General features: G+C 36.6%; 2 protein-coding genes across 2 annotated transcripts; both read left to right on the top strand.

Moving 5' to 3' along the window:
- The first annotated feature begins 498 nt into the window (after positions 1-498).
- LOC133860560 (uncharacterized mitochondrial protein AtMg00810-like) lies at positions 499-1,788 on the top strand. The gene is made up of 2 exons (XM_062296142.1): positions 499-1,351; positions 1,439-1,788. Exons 1-2 carry the CDS (start codon positions 499-501, stop codon positions 1,786-1,788), a joined length of 1,203 nt encoding a protein of 400 aa, XP_062152126.1.
- Positions 1,789-5,619: 3,831 nt separating this feature from the next.
- On the top strand, positions 5,620-7,320 carry LOC133860865 (myb-related protein 306). Its single transcript, XM_062296498.1, has 3 exons — positions 5,620-6,026; positions 6,216-6,345; positions 6,439-7,320. The coding sequence occupies exons 1-3, from the start codon at positions 5,894-5,896 to the stop codon at positions 7,103-7,105; spliced, it is 930 nt and encodes a 309-aa protein (XP_062152482.1). The 5' UTR covers positions 5,620-5,893; the 3' UTR covers positions 7,106-7,320.
- The last annotated feature ends 8,375 nt before the right edge of the window (positions 7,321-15,695 follow it).

The raw sequence follows: 15,695 nt of genomic DNA, 5'->3' as shown, positions 1-15,695 counted from the left end.
TCTTCTCCAATGATCAATACTGGTACTGAGACAGATATTTCTTATAGTTTATCCTCTGTTATTTCTAATGACCGTTTATCTCCCTCTCATAAGCATTACTGTTTGTCTATTTCTTCTCATTATGAACCAAAGTTTTTCCATCAAGCTGTCAAATTTCCACATTGGCGTGAAGCCATGACTGCAGAAATTTCTGCTTTACAGCAGAACAATACTTGCTCTTTGACTTCTCTTCCACCAGGCAAACGGGCAATTGGTTGTAAATGGGTTTATAAAGTAAAACTCAAGGCTGATGGCAGTGTCAAACGTTACAAAGCTCGCCTTGTTGCTAAAGGTTACACTCAGTCCGAAGGATTGGACTACCATGAAACCTTCTCACCCGTAGCTAAGCTTACTACGGTTAGATGTTTGCTAGCTCTTGCTGCAGCTAAGAATTGATTCCTTCACCAATTAGATGTTAATAATGTCTTTTTGCATAGGGAGTTGGATGAAGAGGTTTACATGACTCCACCTCCAGGTTTTGTTGCCAATGGGGAGTCTCAAGTATGTAAACTAGTAAAATCTCTTTATGGATTGAAGCAGGCTTCTAGACAGTGGTTTTCAAAATTCTCCACTACTTTGCTCAGTCATGGTTTCACTCAGTCTAAAGCCGACTACTCTCTCTTTACTCGTACTCAAGGATCATCTTTTATTGCTCTCTTAGTTTATGTTGATGACATAATACTAGCAAGTAATGATCCGGCTGCAATTTCTGATTTGACAGTGTTTCTTAATAAACAATTCAAACTCAAGGACTTGGGTTCCTTAAAATATTTTTTGGGATTGGAGGTTGCCCGTTCTGATAAAGGCATTTCTATTTGCCAACGGAAACATGCACTTGAAATACTTGAAGATGCTGGTTTATTAGCTTGCAAACCTGCCAAGTTTCCAATGGAACAGAATCTCAAACTTTCAAGCAAGGATGGTGTTTCTTTGGATGATCCTTCCAGTTATAGACGTCTTGTGGGTAGATTAATCTACCTCACCATCACACGTCCTGATTTGGCTTTTGCAGTTCAACATCTTAGTCAGTTTATGCAGGACCCTCATCAACCACATTTAGATGCTGTTCATCGGTTGCTGAGATACATCAAACACTCTCCAGGTCAAGGAATTTTATTTCCTTCTGATTTTAATCTTCGTCTTAAAGCATTTTGTGATGCTGATTGGGCAGGGTGTGTAGATACCCGGCGATCCGTAACTGGTTACTGTGTTTTTCTAGGTGATTCTTTAATCTCTTGGAAGTCCAAGAAGCAACAAACAGTCTCCCGGTCCTCTGCTGAATCTGAATATAGGGCCATGGCTTCCACATGTTGTGAGTTGATGTGGTTGTTTTCCCTCCTCTAGGATTTTCACATTTCTCATGCCCAATCTGCTCTTCTTTTTTGTGACAGTAAAGCAGCTTTGCATATTGCTGCTAACCCAGTCTTCCATGAGAGGACCAAGCACATTGAGCTTGACTGCCATTTTGTTCGGGAAAAAATTCAACTTGGTCTTATTCGCACTCTTCATGTTAAATCTCATCTACAATTGGCAGACATCTTTACTAAGCCTCTTGGCTGTGTTCTCTTTCATAATCTACTGTCCAAGATGAATATCATAGATATCTTTCATCTTGAGGGGGAGTATCAACCTATCAAGCATCAGCCAGATCAACGTAGCACGTCCAAAATAGAATACAGCAAGGAGCAAGACATAAATCAACTTGAAGATACAAATCAACATACTGTTATCCAGGCTGTCATTGAATAAGAGCACATGCTCTATTGTAATTAAGTTAACTCTAGTTAGTTAGAAGATAGTTAGAGTTAATCATTGCAGTTTCAGTAGAGTAGCTTGGTTCTCACGTTGTATAAAACAATACACCTGATTATTCTTCAATATAGTTTTTCACACAATTTTTCCATTCCCAATTTTCTCTGTTATCTCTGTTTTTCCTAGACTCTTTGGTTCGTGATAACTATCAACGTTCCTTAATAGCGTGGGTTGAGTCTGGACAGAGCATAGTTGAGTTTCAAAGAGGGATGGTGGAGAGAGAGAGATATTAGTTAAAATAAAAATATAAAGTTATTAAAAAGATTATTTTAATATAATAGAAAAGGATCTAGAGAGTGAGATGCATGGTCTTTTTGAAACATATGTAGCTAAAATAAAAGTGTTTTTAGCCAAATTTTGACTAAACTTTTGGCTAGTCCAATGCTAGTGCTCTTAACATTTAAATTTAACTTCGGCCAAGTTTTCCAGTCTCCAAAATATCGGCCATGTTGGGATTTTCTTCTATTTATCTCTGAAATATCATTTCTAGCTAGTTTGAAAACAATAGCTTCAAACTATATTAAGGTGAAATTTTTTGAGAGATCCCAAGACTGAGATAGCACGAGAGAAACTCGGTCGACTGATCCAATTGTTTCAGGTGCGAATTGAAAGAAAATTTCTTTTGCCTTTTCTGATGTGTCTGGTGTTGTTTCCTTTGTTGGGAAATCTGCACAGATAGGATCGCAAACTTGGTCACCTGATGCTATTGAGGATCCCATTCTAGTATCCGCTTTGATTCATGCAGCTAATATGGTAATAGTTAGCGTTTTCATGAATGTGTTTTAGCCGTTAGAAGGGTTTAATATGCTATTTAAGGTGTTTCTTAAATTGGTTTTGGTTTTGGTGGTTACGGTTTGCGACCATTAGATCAAATGATTTTGGAACGTTAGATTTGTCCAAAGATCACTATAAATATAACCATTTGGTCATATGCAAAGACACAAAATTCCTTAACTTCTTTCTATGGATCTCTTACATATCTCTTTTGTGATATTCTCTCCATAATGGTGTTTTCTTGTTATTCTAGAAAGTGCTATATATTCTAAAGTAACATTTTGGACTTTATTGTATCTTGGGAAGTATTTTGTCAAATCCCTAAGTACTATACTTAAAAATTGGGACAAAGTACATTCTAAAGATATTGTCGTTGAGATTGAGCCTTGAAGTCTTAATTTTATTTTGCCTTCATATTTTTCCTTTTAATTCCTTAATTTTTCCAATTGGTCATTGAATTGGGATTTTCCTTATCACTCTCCTCAAGCTAAAGGGCGGCAGAGGCAAGTCTACAAGCTTTGTTCGATCCGGGAGTCTGAAATGGGCTTTGAAGAGAGCTTGGTAAAGATATCAGCCACAGCCACATGGACAGCATACAGAACATAACGGGTAACAAGAGTGCATGCCAACAACATTAATTGTTTTCCAAACAAAGTGAAATTCGAGTTTGATATTTTTGATGTGATCGAGCATGGAAAATTGGTTAAAGGTCATATGAAGAGTAATGTTATTGTCACAAAATAAAACGGGAGGACCCATCAAGTGAATGAAGTGATCCAAGTGAGATTAGTAGCAGTGGAGGCCATAGCCCGATATTGAGCTTTGGCGCTTAAGCATGAAATTAATAGTGGGGTGTTTCTTGAAAGACCAAGAAATACAAGTTGCTCCTAAATAAATAGAATAACTAGTACTAGTTGTAACACTCTCTTCTCAACGATACAATATTGTCCGCTTTTAGCTCTCCCGAACCATATTTTTCATGAGATTACCCATCATGATATTACTATCACAAAAGCACGCTTAACTGCGAAATTTTGATAGGTTCTTGACCATCACGATTTTAAAACGTGTTATATCAAGAAGGATGTGAATATACATATAAACACATCTCCATTCCTAGGTGATATAGGAGGGCACACTAGTGAAGCGCTAAGTATCAGGACAACCAGCCTAATTCGCATGGCTATCTTATGCGACCGCCCACCTTAATTAAACACCCTTACCCCGGCCAGCGACCTTAGATGTCCTTGAGCTTTGTCTCAATCTTTTCCTTTGTTTTGTTGTACTTGCTCAGGCGCCCCCCCCCCCCCCCCCCCCCCCCCCCCCCCCCAAAAAAAAAAAAAAAAAAAAAAAAATTCTCCTCAAGAAAAATGACTCTAATTAGCAATATTATTTGTGCCGTGGGTGCTCAAGCGTAAGGCTAGGATCTCTTTTCTCCTTATCTATTTCATAAATCCTTCAAGCTTCCATTTCCAGGAAAATCTCATCAATAAATACTTTTACTTTAATTTCTTAGGAAAAGTGATATATATATAATCATAGGCCTTTTTCACAAATCGGAAATCTAGTGACTCAGTAGTGAGCGTACCGCACCATTCCGGAATCGGCAATTAATTGCTTCTGATCAGCTCATCATGTAGTCATGTAGAATAGAATTGACATATATATGACAAACAAACACAATTGTTGAGCATCACTTTAGGCTCAACTCAAGCTACGTACCATGATACTCCAAATTATTTGAGAAGAAGTTCCCCATATCATATGCTAGTGGGCCTAGAAGCTTTACGTACGTGCTGCTTCAAATGGCATTAATCTTTCTTCTTCTTCTTCTCTTTTTATTTATTTATATTATTATTTTTTAATAACAATGGGAATTTGATACGTACAACTAACCACAAATAAACTCCAAACATTTTAAATTGTTACACACCTAATCATTAGGTCGATCAATCAAAAGATTTAAACAGAACATATATACTCACTTACCAGTTGAAAACGATCGGACGACCATATTTAAATCTTTACTCGACCTCTCAACTCATTTTTTTTTTTTTTTAATCGACGGTCAAGACAACAGATCATGTGCATCATCATTAATGATCATTCACCTATTGCCATGCAATCATGCATGACTGAAGAATAGCATTAAATTCAATTTTGTTTCTTCTTTTCTTTCACATATTTCATTGTGAAGTGCGAAGACTTTTTTTTAGTACCGACATTGGGCTGCCAAAATATTTAAAGGTTATTTTGGCTACTTCTATAACAAAAAATTTATAAGAGAGCTTGACATCCTACAGGCTAGTCAAAATCGCTAAAGGATTTGCTGAACTGCTACCGTACTCATCTAATTTACTGAGCATATTCTACCTCAACAAATTTACATAGCATTGTAGCTCAACAATGCATAATTTATATTAGAGAAATCAGAAATGTTTGTTTCTATTTTATTGCAGATCTTTTGTCCATCTCCATATAAGATGATGTATAAATTTACCATTGAATCTGTAAGACCCACATGTGACTGGGTATCACAAATTCAATGATAATTTTTTTTTTTTTTTTTTTTTTTTTTTTTTTTTTTAGAAAAAAAGAACAAGAGTAGTGTAGAAAAAAGACACTAAACACTTATCTTTATATTAATACAAAAAAATTTTGATTCTCTCACTTCTTTAGGAATACTGAAAGTAGATAAAAAGAAGAAGAATATTTTAAATGAAAAATTTAAAGTAAATAACTAAAATGTTGTCAATGTAAGTGCTTTGAAAAAATAATACTTAATTTTTTTTTTTTTTTAAAAAAATGTTATTTAACAAAATATTTACTAGCAAGATGTGAATGCTCTATAAGTTCCGAGAGGTTTTGGTTTTCACTAGCCAGCTTTAACTCATTATTCTTGACGTGGAGTTTAGAGAGTTAAAGCAGATTTTAGGGTTTCCCCTCTGTGCAGCCACATTGAATGCCACGCGGTTTTGTGAGGCAGAAGAGGTATTGTCACAGCTGACTTTGGCTAGCCGTCGAGTTAATGCTCTTGCTGTCACCTTTTGACTCCTTGGCTACCTTTTTGCTTCTTTTAGGTCAGCGTCTTCCTCACCTCTTCCTAGCCTCATTTTCTATTTATTCAGACCAAGAAACCTTGGCCTTGGACGCTTGTCTTAGCTCTTCCAAGAAAGACGCCAAAGAACTTCTGGAGACAAAGAAGACCTATTAGTTTAGCATCTGAAGAAATTTACAAGACTTTCAACGAGAAGGAAACGAAGGTGAAATGGGTAGGCCTCCTTGTTGTGACAAAGAGGGGATCAAGAAAGGACCATGGACTCCTGAAGAAGATATCTTATTAGTCTCTTATATTCAAGAACATGGCCCCGGCAATTGGAGGGCTGTTCCTACCAATACAGGTTATATTTCTTTCTTTTCTATTTTTCAGCAACAAACATATATTGGCCGTGTACTGTTTTGTTTGGTTTATCATTCGGGAAAATGCACATAAAAGATGCATTTTTTTTGTTTGTTTTTTTTTTTTTTTTTTTCTTGGCTTCTTCAACGAAGTTTATGGTTAATTTCTTATTTCTTCTGTGGGTTTTCAGGGTTGCTTAGATGTAGTAAGAGTTGCAGACTTAGATGGACTAATTACCTGAGGCCAGGGATCAAACGTGGTAACTTTACAGACCATGAGGAGAAGATGATAATCCACCTTCAAGCTCTTTTGGGCAATAGGTAACAACCTCTCTCCCACAAAATCATGTTTTGCTTAAGAACTAATTATATTAGTTCTTTATTATATACGAAAGTGTTTTGATTATTGTGCAGATGGGCTGCCATAGCTTCATACCTCCCGCAAAGAACAGATAATGATATTAAAAACTATTGGAACACCCATTTGAAGAAGAAGCTGAAGAAGCTTCAAACAGGCTCAGAAGGCCATTCCAGAGATGGGTTCTCAGCTTCACAACCAATGGCCAGAGGTCAGTGGGAGAGAAGGCTCCAAACTGACATCCACATGGCCAAGCAAGCTCTTTGCGAGGCTCTCTCCCCAGAGAAACCAAGCTGCTTCCCTAACACAATACCAGCTCAATCATCAACCTATGCATCGAGCACTGAAAACATTGCCCGCTTGCTCAAAGGTTGGAAGAGAAATTCCCCAAACCCAGCGATGACTCAAAACTCATTGAACAACATGAGCGGGACTGATTCTGTATCCAGTGAGGGAACTCCAAGCAAGGCAAACGACAACGGTTTTGAACTGTCCGAGGCATTTGAATCTCTGTTCGGTTTTGAGTCCTTCGACTCTTCATATTCTGATACATCACAGTCCGTGTCACCTGAGGCAAGCCTTTTCCAAGATGAAAGCAAGCCGGAATCTGGTGCCCAGCTGCCGTTGTCATCGCTTGAGAAGTGGTTGTTTGATGAAGGTGCCAATCAGGGGAAAGATTTCCTTGGTGATATCACAATAGATGACCAAGCTAATTTTTTCTAAGATGATTGTTGTTTTGGGGCTTTTTGGGGCTCCTTTTTGTTCTAGGTATTGAACTACTTGAATTTCACAGTTGCCTTGGCAGAGGTAGTCTGTTTCCCACTCTAGTGCTAGAACAGAAGTGTAAATTTCGAATTATTGTGTTAAATGTCTTGATCGAGAATAAATTTCTAGTCTTGTATCGGTTCCCAGTGAAATGATTTATATGTGAAATCTAATTAGGAGTTGCAAACTAAAGCTTAATTCATGAATATATCCAAAGTTCATTACAATTAATAATTAGAAGGTGTAGCAGATTGGACTTTCTATCTATCTTCCATTATTTCTACCATGTCATGCTTGTTTTTATGAGGACCTCAGTATTATGGACATTGGACAGGCGACTTTTCTTCATTGGATACAATAATAATAATAAAAAGAAATAAATTTTGACTCGTGAACTTAATTTGTGCATGCCAAAAGGGAAGAAAGTGAGCTGCTATATATGCAGCTTGCTTAAGTAATTAAAGGTTTATTGGAGTAGATATAACATTAGTAATGCCTGACTTTGACTTCTGTATGAAGTTATTGAAAAATAAATATCTAGCTCTACTTAATTGGGGAGGGTTTTATAGCTTTCCATAAATATAAATATTTAACATAATTTTAGTAAATAGGAAATTATAGTGTAAGCCTTTCCATGTTATGAAATGGATCACAAGGTGATTAGAGATTTATTATTCCTTTGGTTTTTTGTTCAATTTTTGGCTGGACGACTTGATTAAGATATGCTACCCATTAAACAAAATGTGCAACTACTGGAGTTGATTTATGATTTCAATAGTAAGAAATCAATCATCATAACTTAGATCACAGGATACTCTTGGCATTCTTGAGAATCTCTCTCTCTCTCTCTATAAATTGTTTACCAATTGTAAGAGACTGAGAAGCTCTATAGCCAGAAATTGCCTTGGAAATGTGGAGATTGGCCTTAACTGCACATGTGAAAGTGTTTGATATTCACTTGCTTGTTTTTGCAAGCTGTAGGAATTTTTTTTTGTCCAATTAAGCAACTAGTCCAAACTGTAAAGGCATTGGAAGAAACATAAGCCCCTCATGAATACCAGTACCAAATGGCAATTAAATATTAAAATGGGAAGAAAAAAAAAGAAGAGAAAAAAGCAACCTTTCACCAACTGTGGTATTGAAAGGTCTATTAAATACTTGCCCCCCCCCCTGCTTGTATCATACGTTAATGGCATAAAGGGTCTAACCAAAATAGCCTACCAAAGAGATGGAAAAAGTCAAGATCCCACTTTGAAAGGAACCTTACTCGTAGACATCATTTAGTGCAATTACATGGTGAAGACAGCGAAGTTATGGGTGTGAAGCTGTCTTGGCTCAGAGGTGCATGAAAGCAAATTTATTTTTTTCCTTTCAATAAGAGAGCCATCTAATAATTTTACAATAATTTTGCTAAAGCTACTCATTTAAAATGAAAATTAAATAAAAAAGTAGAAGGAGAGAAAACATAAACAAAGATTTACGGGTGGTTGGATATCATATACTTATATTATCTCCTACCAGATACAAGTTTTATATTCTGATATACTGATTGAATTCTGGGTTATGTTATTGCAAGTCCTGCCAACAGTGATTAATTAACCTTTAAAGACAGTACCATACTACCATGTGCCCCTCAGACATGAGCTTAATTGTGACTGCCCTTCATGCAGCATACATGCATACATGATACATATGTATGTATGTACTTGTTGGCTCAATTGTCAAAACAATAATTAATATCGTCAGTTGGGACATCTTGAGCAAATACACAAGATAAAAACTACTGAGGCATGACATTTCCCTTTAGTACTCTATGACAACTAATTTTAACCCAAAAAAAAAAAAATCGGGAATTGCCTTCGATCTGCATCTGCCCGTACGTAGAAAATGACAATTCTGGTCCGCCCGCCATGAAAAATCAAAGTAAATATATGTTGACTCCAACTTGTTTGAATTTGAAGGTATTTATAAACCGAGAGTCAGCCCATTGCCCAAACTTTTAGAATAATACTGGTTCTAAACTGGAAGACGAGGACCTGGGAATTAATGTACGTGTGTTTCGTTAATTGCTGAATGCTGAGGTATTTCTATGGTACAAAAATTAGGACGTTTATGAGGTTCTTAAGTTATTTACTATGTTAATTTCTTGAGAAATTAAATATAGAGAGAACTTCATTTATAATTTTTGATCTTTTATTACTTTTTAAAAAAGGTCGTCAAACTTTAAAAAGTGTCAATTTAGGGTATCTATCATTCATTTATTTATTTTATTTATTTTTTTTTTTTTCAATTTCAACCGTCCGTTAAAATTTTCTATTAAATTTTATCAAAATTTTCAAAATTTTCATGTGTTTATTTTTCTTTAAAAAAAATTATAAATTTTTTCAAAGATTCAGGCATTGGTATTTTTGTAAATTCCGTTAAATTCTGACCAACACCTAAATCCTAACAATTCTGACCACGGTTGCTTCATATAATAAGAGCCATTGCAATAGTAACATATCACTAAAATTACATTATCTACATTTTTTTACACCAATTAGATTCCTTGGTACAATTGTGAAGATTGAAACTTTTTAGTTCTTCCATCGTTTGGTGCATGTCAAATAGAAGGATAAGAGTAAGATTAATGTTAGAAATTATATTTTTATCATAGAATTATAATGTGATACTCTTAATTAACCAACCCTTGGATTACTCATAGCTAAGGAAAAAAAAATGATTGGTTAGGATTGACACATCAACATTGTAAGATAAAAATGTGGTTTCTAGCATCATTTTTAGAGTAATGCTACATACCACATTTTATTACCTAATTATCCCAAAATGTTGACGTAAATGATAATCCCAACCAATCCTTAGATCGGTCATTGTTAAATATATTGGATCAGTTATTGTTATATATATATATAAATTCAAGGATATAGTGGATTTGGGTAAGCGTTTTTTGTTTCTTGTTTGAAAAAATGTTTTTGGTGGAGTCCACATTTGAGACACTTGCTTATTTTGCAAAAACACAAACAAATGTGATTGTGTAACCATATATCCTTGGTCACTTAAACTTCCATTTTGGTTCTTACTGTTGCGTATCGTCCTATTATTGCGTTCAATCTATTGAAAATCCTTTTGAAGTCTTTACACAAAATCTTACAATTGCATCAACTACCAAAAAAAAAAAAAAAAACACGCATTTCTTGCATTTATTATGTGTCAAGAAGTAGATATTAAATGTCAAGAAACAATTCCTAACCTTTAATTCCTCACATATGTCTAATGTCACAGCTTTGAAGTCGAGAAAGTTTATTTCTTGGCACATAACTTATGTGTCAGTAAAATTGGTTTTCTGACACATGATATTGGTGCAGGGAATTAATTTTGCTGGCACATAAATCATGTGCCAAGAAACTCAATTTTTTGGCACATATATATGTGCCACGAAACACAATTTTCGCACACAAATATGTACCAGCAAACTGTGTTTCATGGCACATATATAGGTGCCAACAAACTATGTCTCATGGCACATGATTTATGTGCCAGCAATTTTAATTTCCTTGATCGTGTTTCATTGCACATGATTTATGTGCCACTAAACTTTAGATTTCATTGGTTTATTGGCACATGAAAGTTGATTTCTAATTTAAAAAATTTGATTATACTAGAATTATTCCAGTATAATCAATTTTTTTAAAACCTTATAAAATATATAATCAAAATTGACAAATAACCAAAAAAAAACATATTATATATTTAATTAATATAACAAAATAGCATCAAACAATCCGAACTATTAATTAAGAAACATCCAAATACTATACAAGCTGCAACAAAAAAATAATATGATCAATCCCATAGTCAGCAACAAGCTACAAAAGTATTTAGTTAGATTTTTAATCAATCCGGACTGTGTCTCCCCATTCTTGAATGTGTATATCCCAAGTCCTTGCATTTTGTCTGCAAAATATTCCTCAGCATGTATCCTCATTCCTGCATTTTCATATGAAGCACATTAGTCTGAGATAGTAGAAAGTAGCAAGTAAAATGAATGTCAATTATAAATTAGTCCAACATACACATATTGAACAAATTGTCCTATACACCCATGACCCATCAATCCAACATATGCAAATCAGACTCTAAATGGCCGTATTAGTAGCCATCAAAACCCCACACACTCAGGACAAAAGTCATGGTGGTTCAAACCATGTTCAAGCAAAAATTGCCACCTCCAGGCCATCAAAATACAATATGGACGGTCCACATACATTGTCGAGAGAAGTAGCATAAGTAGGACTATCAAACACAAAACTCGGACAAAATTGAGATAACATCGCAAGCATGTTACGTTAGAACATCAACTTTTACAAGCTGATGTCAACATCGACATAAAAGGAGAAATATCAACAACAGAGATCAAACTAAGTCTCCGTGACATTGATCATATACAAAATTATTTTAGACACTTGACAAACTTAAGAAGCATTTGAAATGTGTCCCTTGACTCACAGAAGCCTATATATGTCCACTGACCCCTACGAATATTGCATTTGTCACCATTCAACAATTAACCCATCTAACACTACAATTATAGTCATTGGCCCTCTATCATGTACCTTTTCCTAATTCAAATAATGTTTATGATTCTGCATATTCATTTCAACATCTCAAAACGGGAGGACAAAAAAGATGTTTCTGCATATTCATATTCATGGGCAAGCACATCAATGTTTATAAGACAATTTCCATTTTAGGAAGGTTCTCCCCTTACCAATGCTTTTTCTATGTATATATGAAAACATGGAAGGTAACAAGGGCCAAACATCCAATTAGATTCTCTGTCCCTTTCTTCAATAAATATTTTTGACCAAACAAAGTGGAAACATACACTAATTTCTTTTCCAGATTCCTAGCTACTTACTCCCGTGGGGTCCCATTCTTAACAAGGTGAAACCTTACAATATCATAACAATATTTCCCAATTTTCAACCTCTAAGAGCAATTAATGAAATAAGCTTAAATCAAAAATAGAAAAAAGTATACCTAATCATTAGTCTTCCGTCTCATCATCATCATGGTCCAGATCTTTGTCCCTGTCAGAGTTAACATTCGACGCACTTCCATTCTACATAAACCAGAATATTGGATAATAAGAGGAAAATTTATTTCATTGTATATGCTAAAAGCCATCTTTTGAATTTACTTGCGACAAGCCAGCCGCATGCAACTACTGAAATACCTTCTCAAAATCCAAGGCCACTTCTTTTCTAAATGCATCAAAATGCGAATGTGCAGGATCATTGCAGGTACCTTTTGGCATCAATGACGAAGTCCATGCCGATGACTTAAGTGGAATACCTTTTCCCAGACCACGTACACGACCGGGCTTTTCCTTGCCAAAAACCTTGGAGTATGCATCATTTGGATCCCAAGAAATTGTCCCATGTGTGGACCCTCAAGTTGATTGCGGTTGTTGTGCCATCAACTCCTCCATCTGCGACTGCAACGTTCATGACAAAAGTGTTAGCAATTCACCATCATTCATTTAATGTTGTGCCAAAAAGCAAATGGAAAAATATCATCAATAAACCTATTAATATTAAAACAACAACGACACATACAATTTTGGCCGCTGCCTCTCTAGAAACCAGGGTACCATCCTTGTGCTTGTGAGTTTTTATGAATAGCTCGCCTCTATCGGGACCCCTCCTTGATTTCGACTCCTACATATTATTAAGCTCAAAAAATAATTATCACACATTGCATTAAGAAAACCATGTAATGAATATATATATATATATATAAGCTCTTTGACCCACAAGCGTGGACTAATGTCTATTTGCTCCGGCTTTCCTTATTTTTCTTGGCTTTGGCCTAAATATTCTCAACAAGATAGTGAGAAATAGATGGATAAAAAATGGAAAACGGTACAAACTATGCATTGTTAATTACCTGCACTTTGGGATCTGTCCAATATTTAGCAATAGTTTCGAACTCCTCAAGGTCTTCCATGGATGCGGGCGCTATAGACGCAATGAGACTTTGAGTAGTCTCACCCGGTTGGATGTTCAACGAATTCTTTAGTTCGTATTTATGCTCCTTCCTTCTTGTTCCCAACCCCTAGATGATTATCTTTTTGATCGCTTTTGGCGGCAAGCTCGTATCAAAATAGAATTTTCTCTACAATCCAAGTAAGAATCAAAATAATGTTAGTACTACATGATCCGCATGAAATATCTTAAATATACTTACAAAAATATATCTTACTCGCATTATTTCCCACATAGGATTTGTTTGTTCATCGGGCACTGTCCTCCAGTCTAGGTTACCCATGGGGCAAAAACCCCATTTTTTAACAAGTAAAGCACCAAAGCTGGCTAACTTCTCACTATCCACTCCTACTGCCTGGCCATTATTATTCAATTGAATAACCACTTGCAGCCCGTCACGCAACCCCCATATGTCTCCAGGTGAGGGCATGCCAATCGTCTGGCGAAATCCATTTTCATCTATAATTCAAAAAAAAAAAAAACTATCACATGGTTATAATGTGTAAAATATAATTAAAACAAATTGTAATTAGCATACCTCTAGTGATTATGTCTCCCGGTCGATAGTGATGTGGTGGTGCCTGTGTTGTAGGGTTGGACTCTACCTCAAGACCATGCACTGGTGGAGGAGGGATGTATCTGGGCATCATCATCTGAGTCATGTTGGTGGCCAAAAGGAGGTATGTATATCCTGAGAAATGAAAGCTTTTGTGCATGGATCTTGCGTCTCCTCGTCCTCTATGGGTATTGCAGACATACCCGGTACATATATTGATTCAATTCTTATACGTTTGTAATTCCTTGGTGCCATTTATACTTGCATAATTCAAAAAACTTGTTATCAATATAACTCAAATTTTAGGGGTAATTACCTTTTCCCCCCATGAACTACCGGCCTGTGTCATTTTGCCCCCACAAACTACCACTTTGACCAAAAGAGAACATCAAACTACCATTTTTACACTTTGCCCCCTTCCGTCAGTCTAATTCATGCAAAGACTTAAATGCCCTAACTCAATTTCAAAAATGACCTAAATACCCTCATCTTAAAAAAAAAATGAAGGAAAAGGGGGTGGCGGCAGCCACCCCCTGAAGTGGCCCGGTGGCTCGCGGCCCACCCCGGCCTAAGGGGTGGCCGCACAGCCTCCCCAGAACCTGGGGTGGCCGCACGGCCACCCTAGGTCTTTTCTAGGGTGGCCGCGCGGCCACCCCAGAGGCCGTGGGTGGCCTGCGAGCCACCCCTAAAGGTGGCTCCGACCACCTCTGGGGTGGTTCGCGGCCACCCGTTAGGCTGGGGTGGGCCGCGAGCCACCCCAGAGGTGGCCGGAGACACCTTTGGGGGTGGCTCGCGGCCACCCTGGAAGCTGGGTGGCCGCGCGGCCATCCTAGAAATGACCTAGGGCTGCCGCCACCCCTTTTCCTTCAGGTTTTTTATTTTATTTTATTTTATTTTTTATTAAATATATTAATTTTAATATTTTTTTATTAATTACTATAGAGGGCATTTTGGTCTTTAAATCAAAATTAACGGTAAAAAATGGCATATTCCATCCAAGTTAACAGGATTCCTGACGGAAGGGGCCAAAGTGTATAAAAATGGTAGTTTGATGCTCTCTTTTGGTCGAAGTGGTAGTTCGTGGGGGCAAAATGACATAGGCCGGTAGTTCATGGGGGAAAAAGGTAATTACCCCAAAATTTTATAAACAATATATTAATATAGGAAGTGTGGAAAGTTTTGAAATATAGCATAACAATACATCATCTTCGTTCGCTTCCCCTTCGTCAACGTCGTATATGTCTCTTCGTTTTGTCGTAACGACGACAACCCAGTTCGGGTTCCTTTCATCCGCAACATAATATACTTGTGATGCTTTTGAAGACAATATAAAGGGATCATCCTAATCCGTTCACCCATGTGTATTAGGTGATTGAAATTCACAAGAACGAATCCATATTCATCCTTCTTGTATCCCTTGTTTGGGGTGATATTCGTCCAATCACACTTAAACATCACATAACGAGATCCATCGTAATATTGCAACTCAAACAGACGAGTTAGCAAGCGTAGTAGGTCGGGCCATGTTCAGCCAATACACTTACTCCACTATTTTGAGTCGTCTTTCCTAGATCGTTATCTCTAGTGCAAAACAATGTACCATTACTGACATATCGCTTAAATTCTAAGGCAGATCCAACCGGCCCTACCGCATGCCACCTTAGCTTTTTTCCTAGTTCATTTTTGCAGATCTCATCCATGTTTCGAACCTGATTGATGTTTAAACTTCATTATAATGAGTATAATTTCACAACAAGGCAACCATTAAATTAACCATGTCTCCCAAGTGTGGCATAACACTTACATAATCCTGGTACCAGTCAGGAAATTCAAGTCTATGTGATGTGAACCCGCAGGATGAAATCCCCTTTGAACCCACAAACAAATTGAAATCTACCCGAGAAAGCCAAGAATCAAGTCCAAAGAATCTAGACCCGTTGAAATC

Source organism: Alnus glutinosa, chromosome 2 (genome assembly GCF_958979055.1).
Source record: "Alnus glutinosa chromosome 2, dhAlnGlut1.1, whole genome shotgun sequence".
Classification (NCBI taxonomy): Eukaryota; Viridiplantae; Streptophyta; class Magnoliopsida; order Fagales; family Betulaceae; genus Alnus; species Alnus glutinosa.
This window is presented reverse-complemented; position numbering and strand designations above follow the sequence as displayed.

Excerpts from the sequence above, each read along its gene's own strand:
- LOC133860865 (XM_062296498.1), top strand. The coding sequence starts at position 5,894 with ATGGGTAGGCCTCCTTGTTGTGACAAAGAGGGGATCAAGAAAGGACCA. Across the intron at positions 6,027-6,215 it reads GGCTGTTCCTACCAATACAG|GGTTGCTTAGATGTAGTAAG; the intron begins GTTATATTTCTT and ends GTGGGTTTTCAG. Across the intron at positions 6,346-6,438 it reads CAAGCTCTTTTGGGCAATAG|ATGGGCTGCCATAGCTTCAT; the intron begins GTAACAACCTCT and ends ATTATTGTGCAG.
- LOC133860560 (XM_062296142.1), top strand. The coding sequence starts at position 499 with ATGACTCCACCTCCAGGTTTTGTTGCCAATGGGGAGTCTCAAGTATGT. Across the intron at positions 1,352-1,438 it reads GGCCATGGCTTCCACATGTT|CTTTGCATATTGCTGCTAAC; the intron begins GTGAGTTGATGT and ends ACAGTAAAGCAG.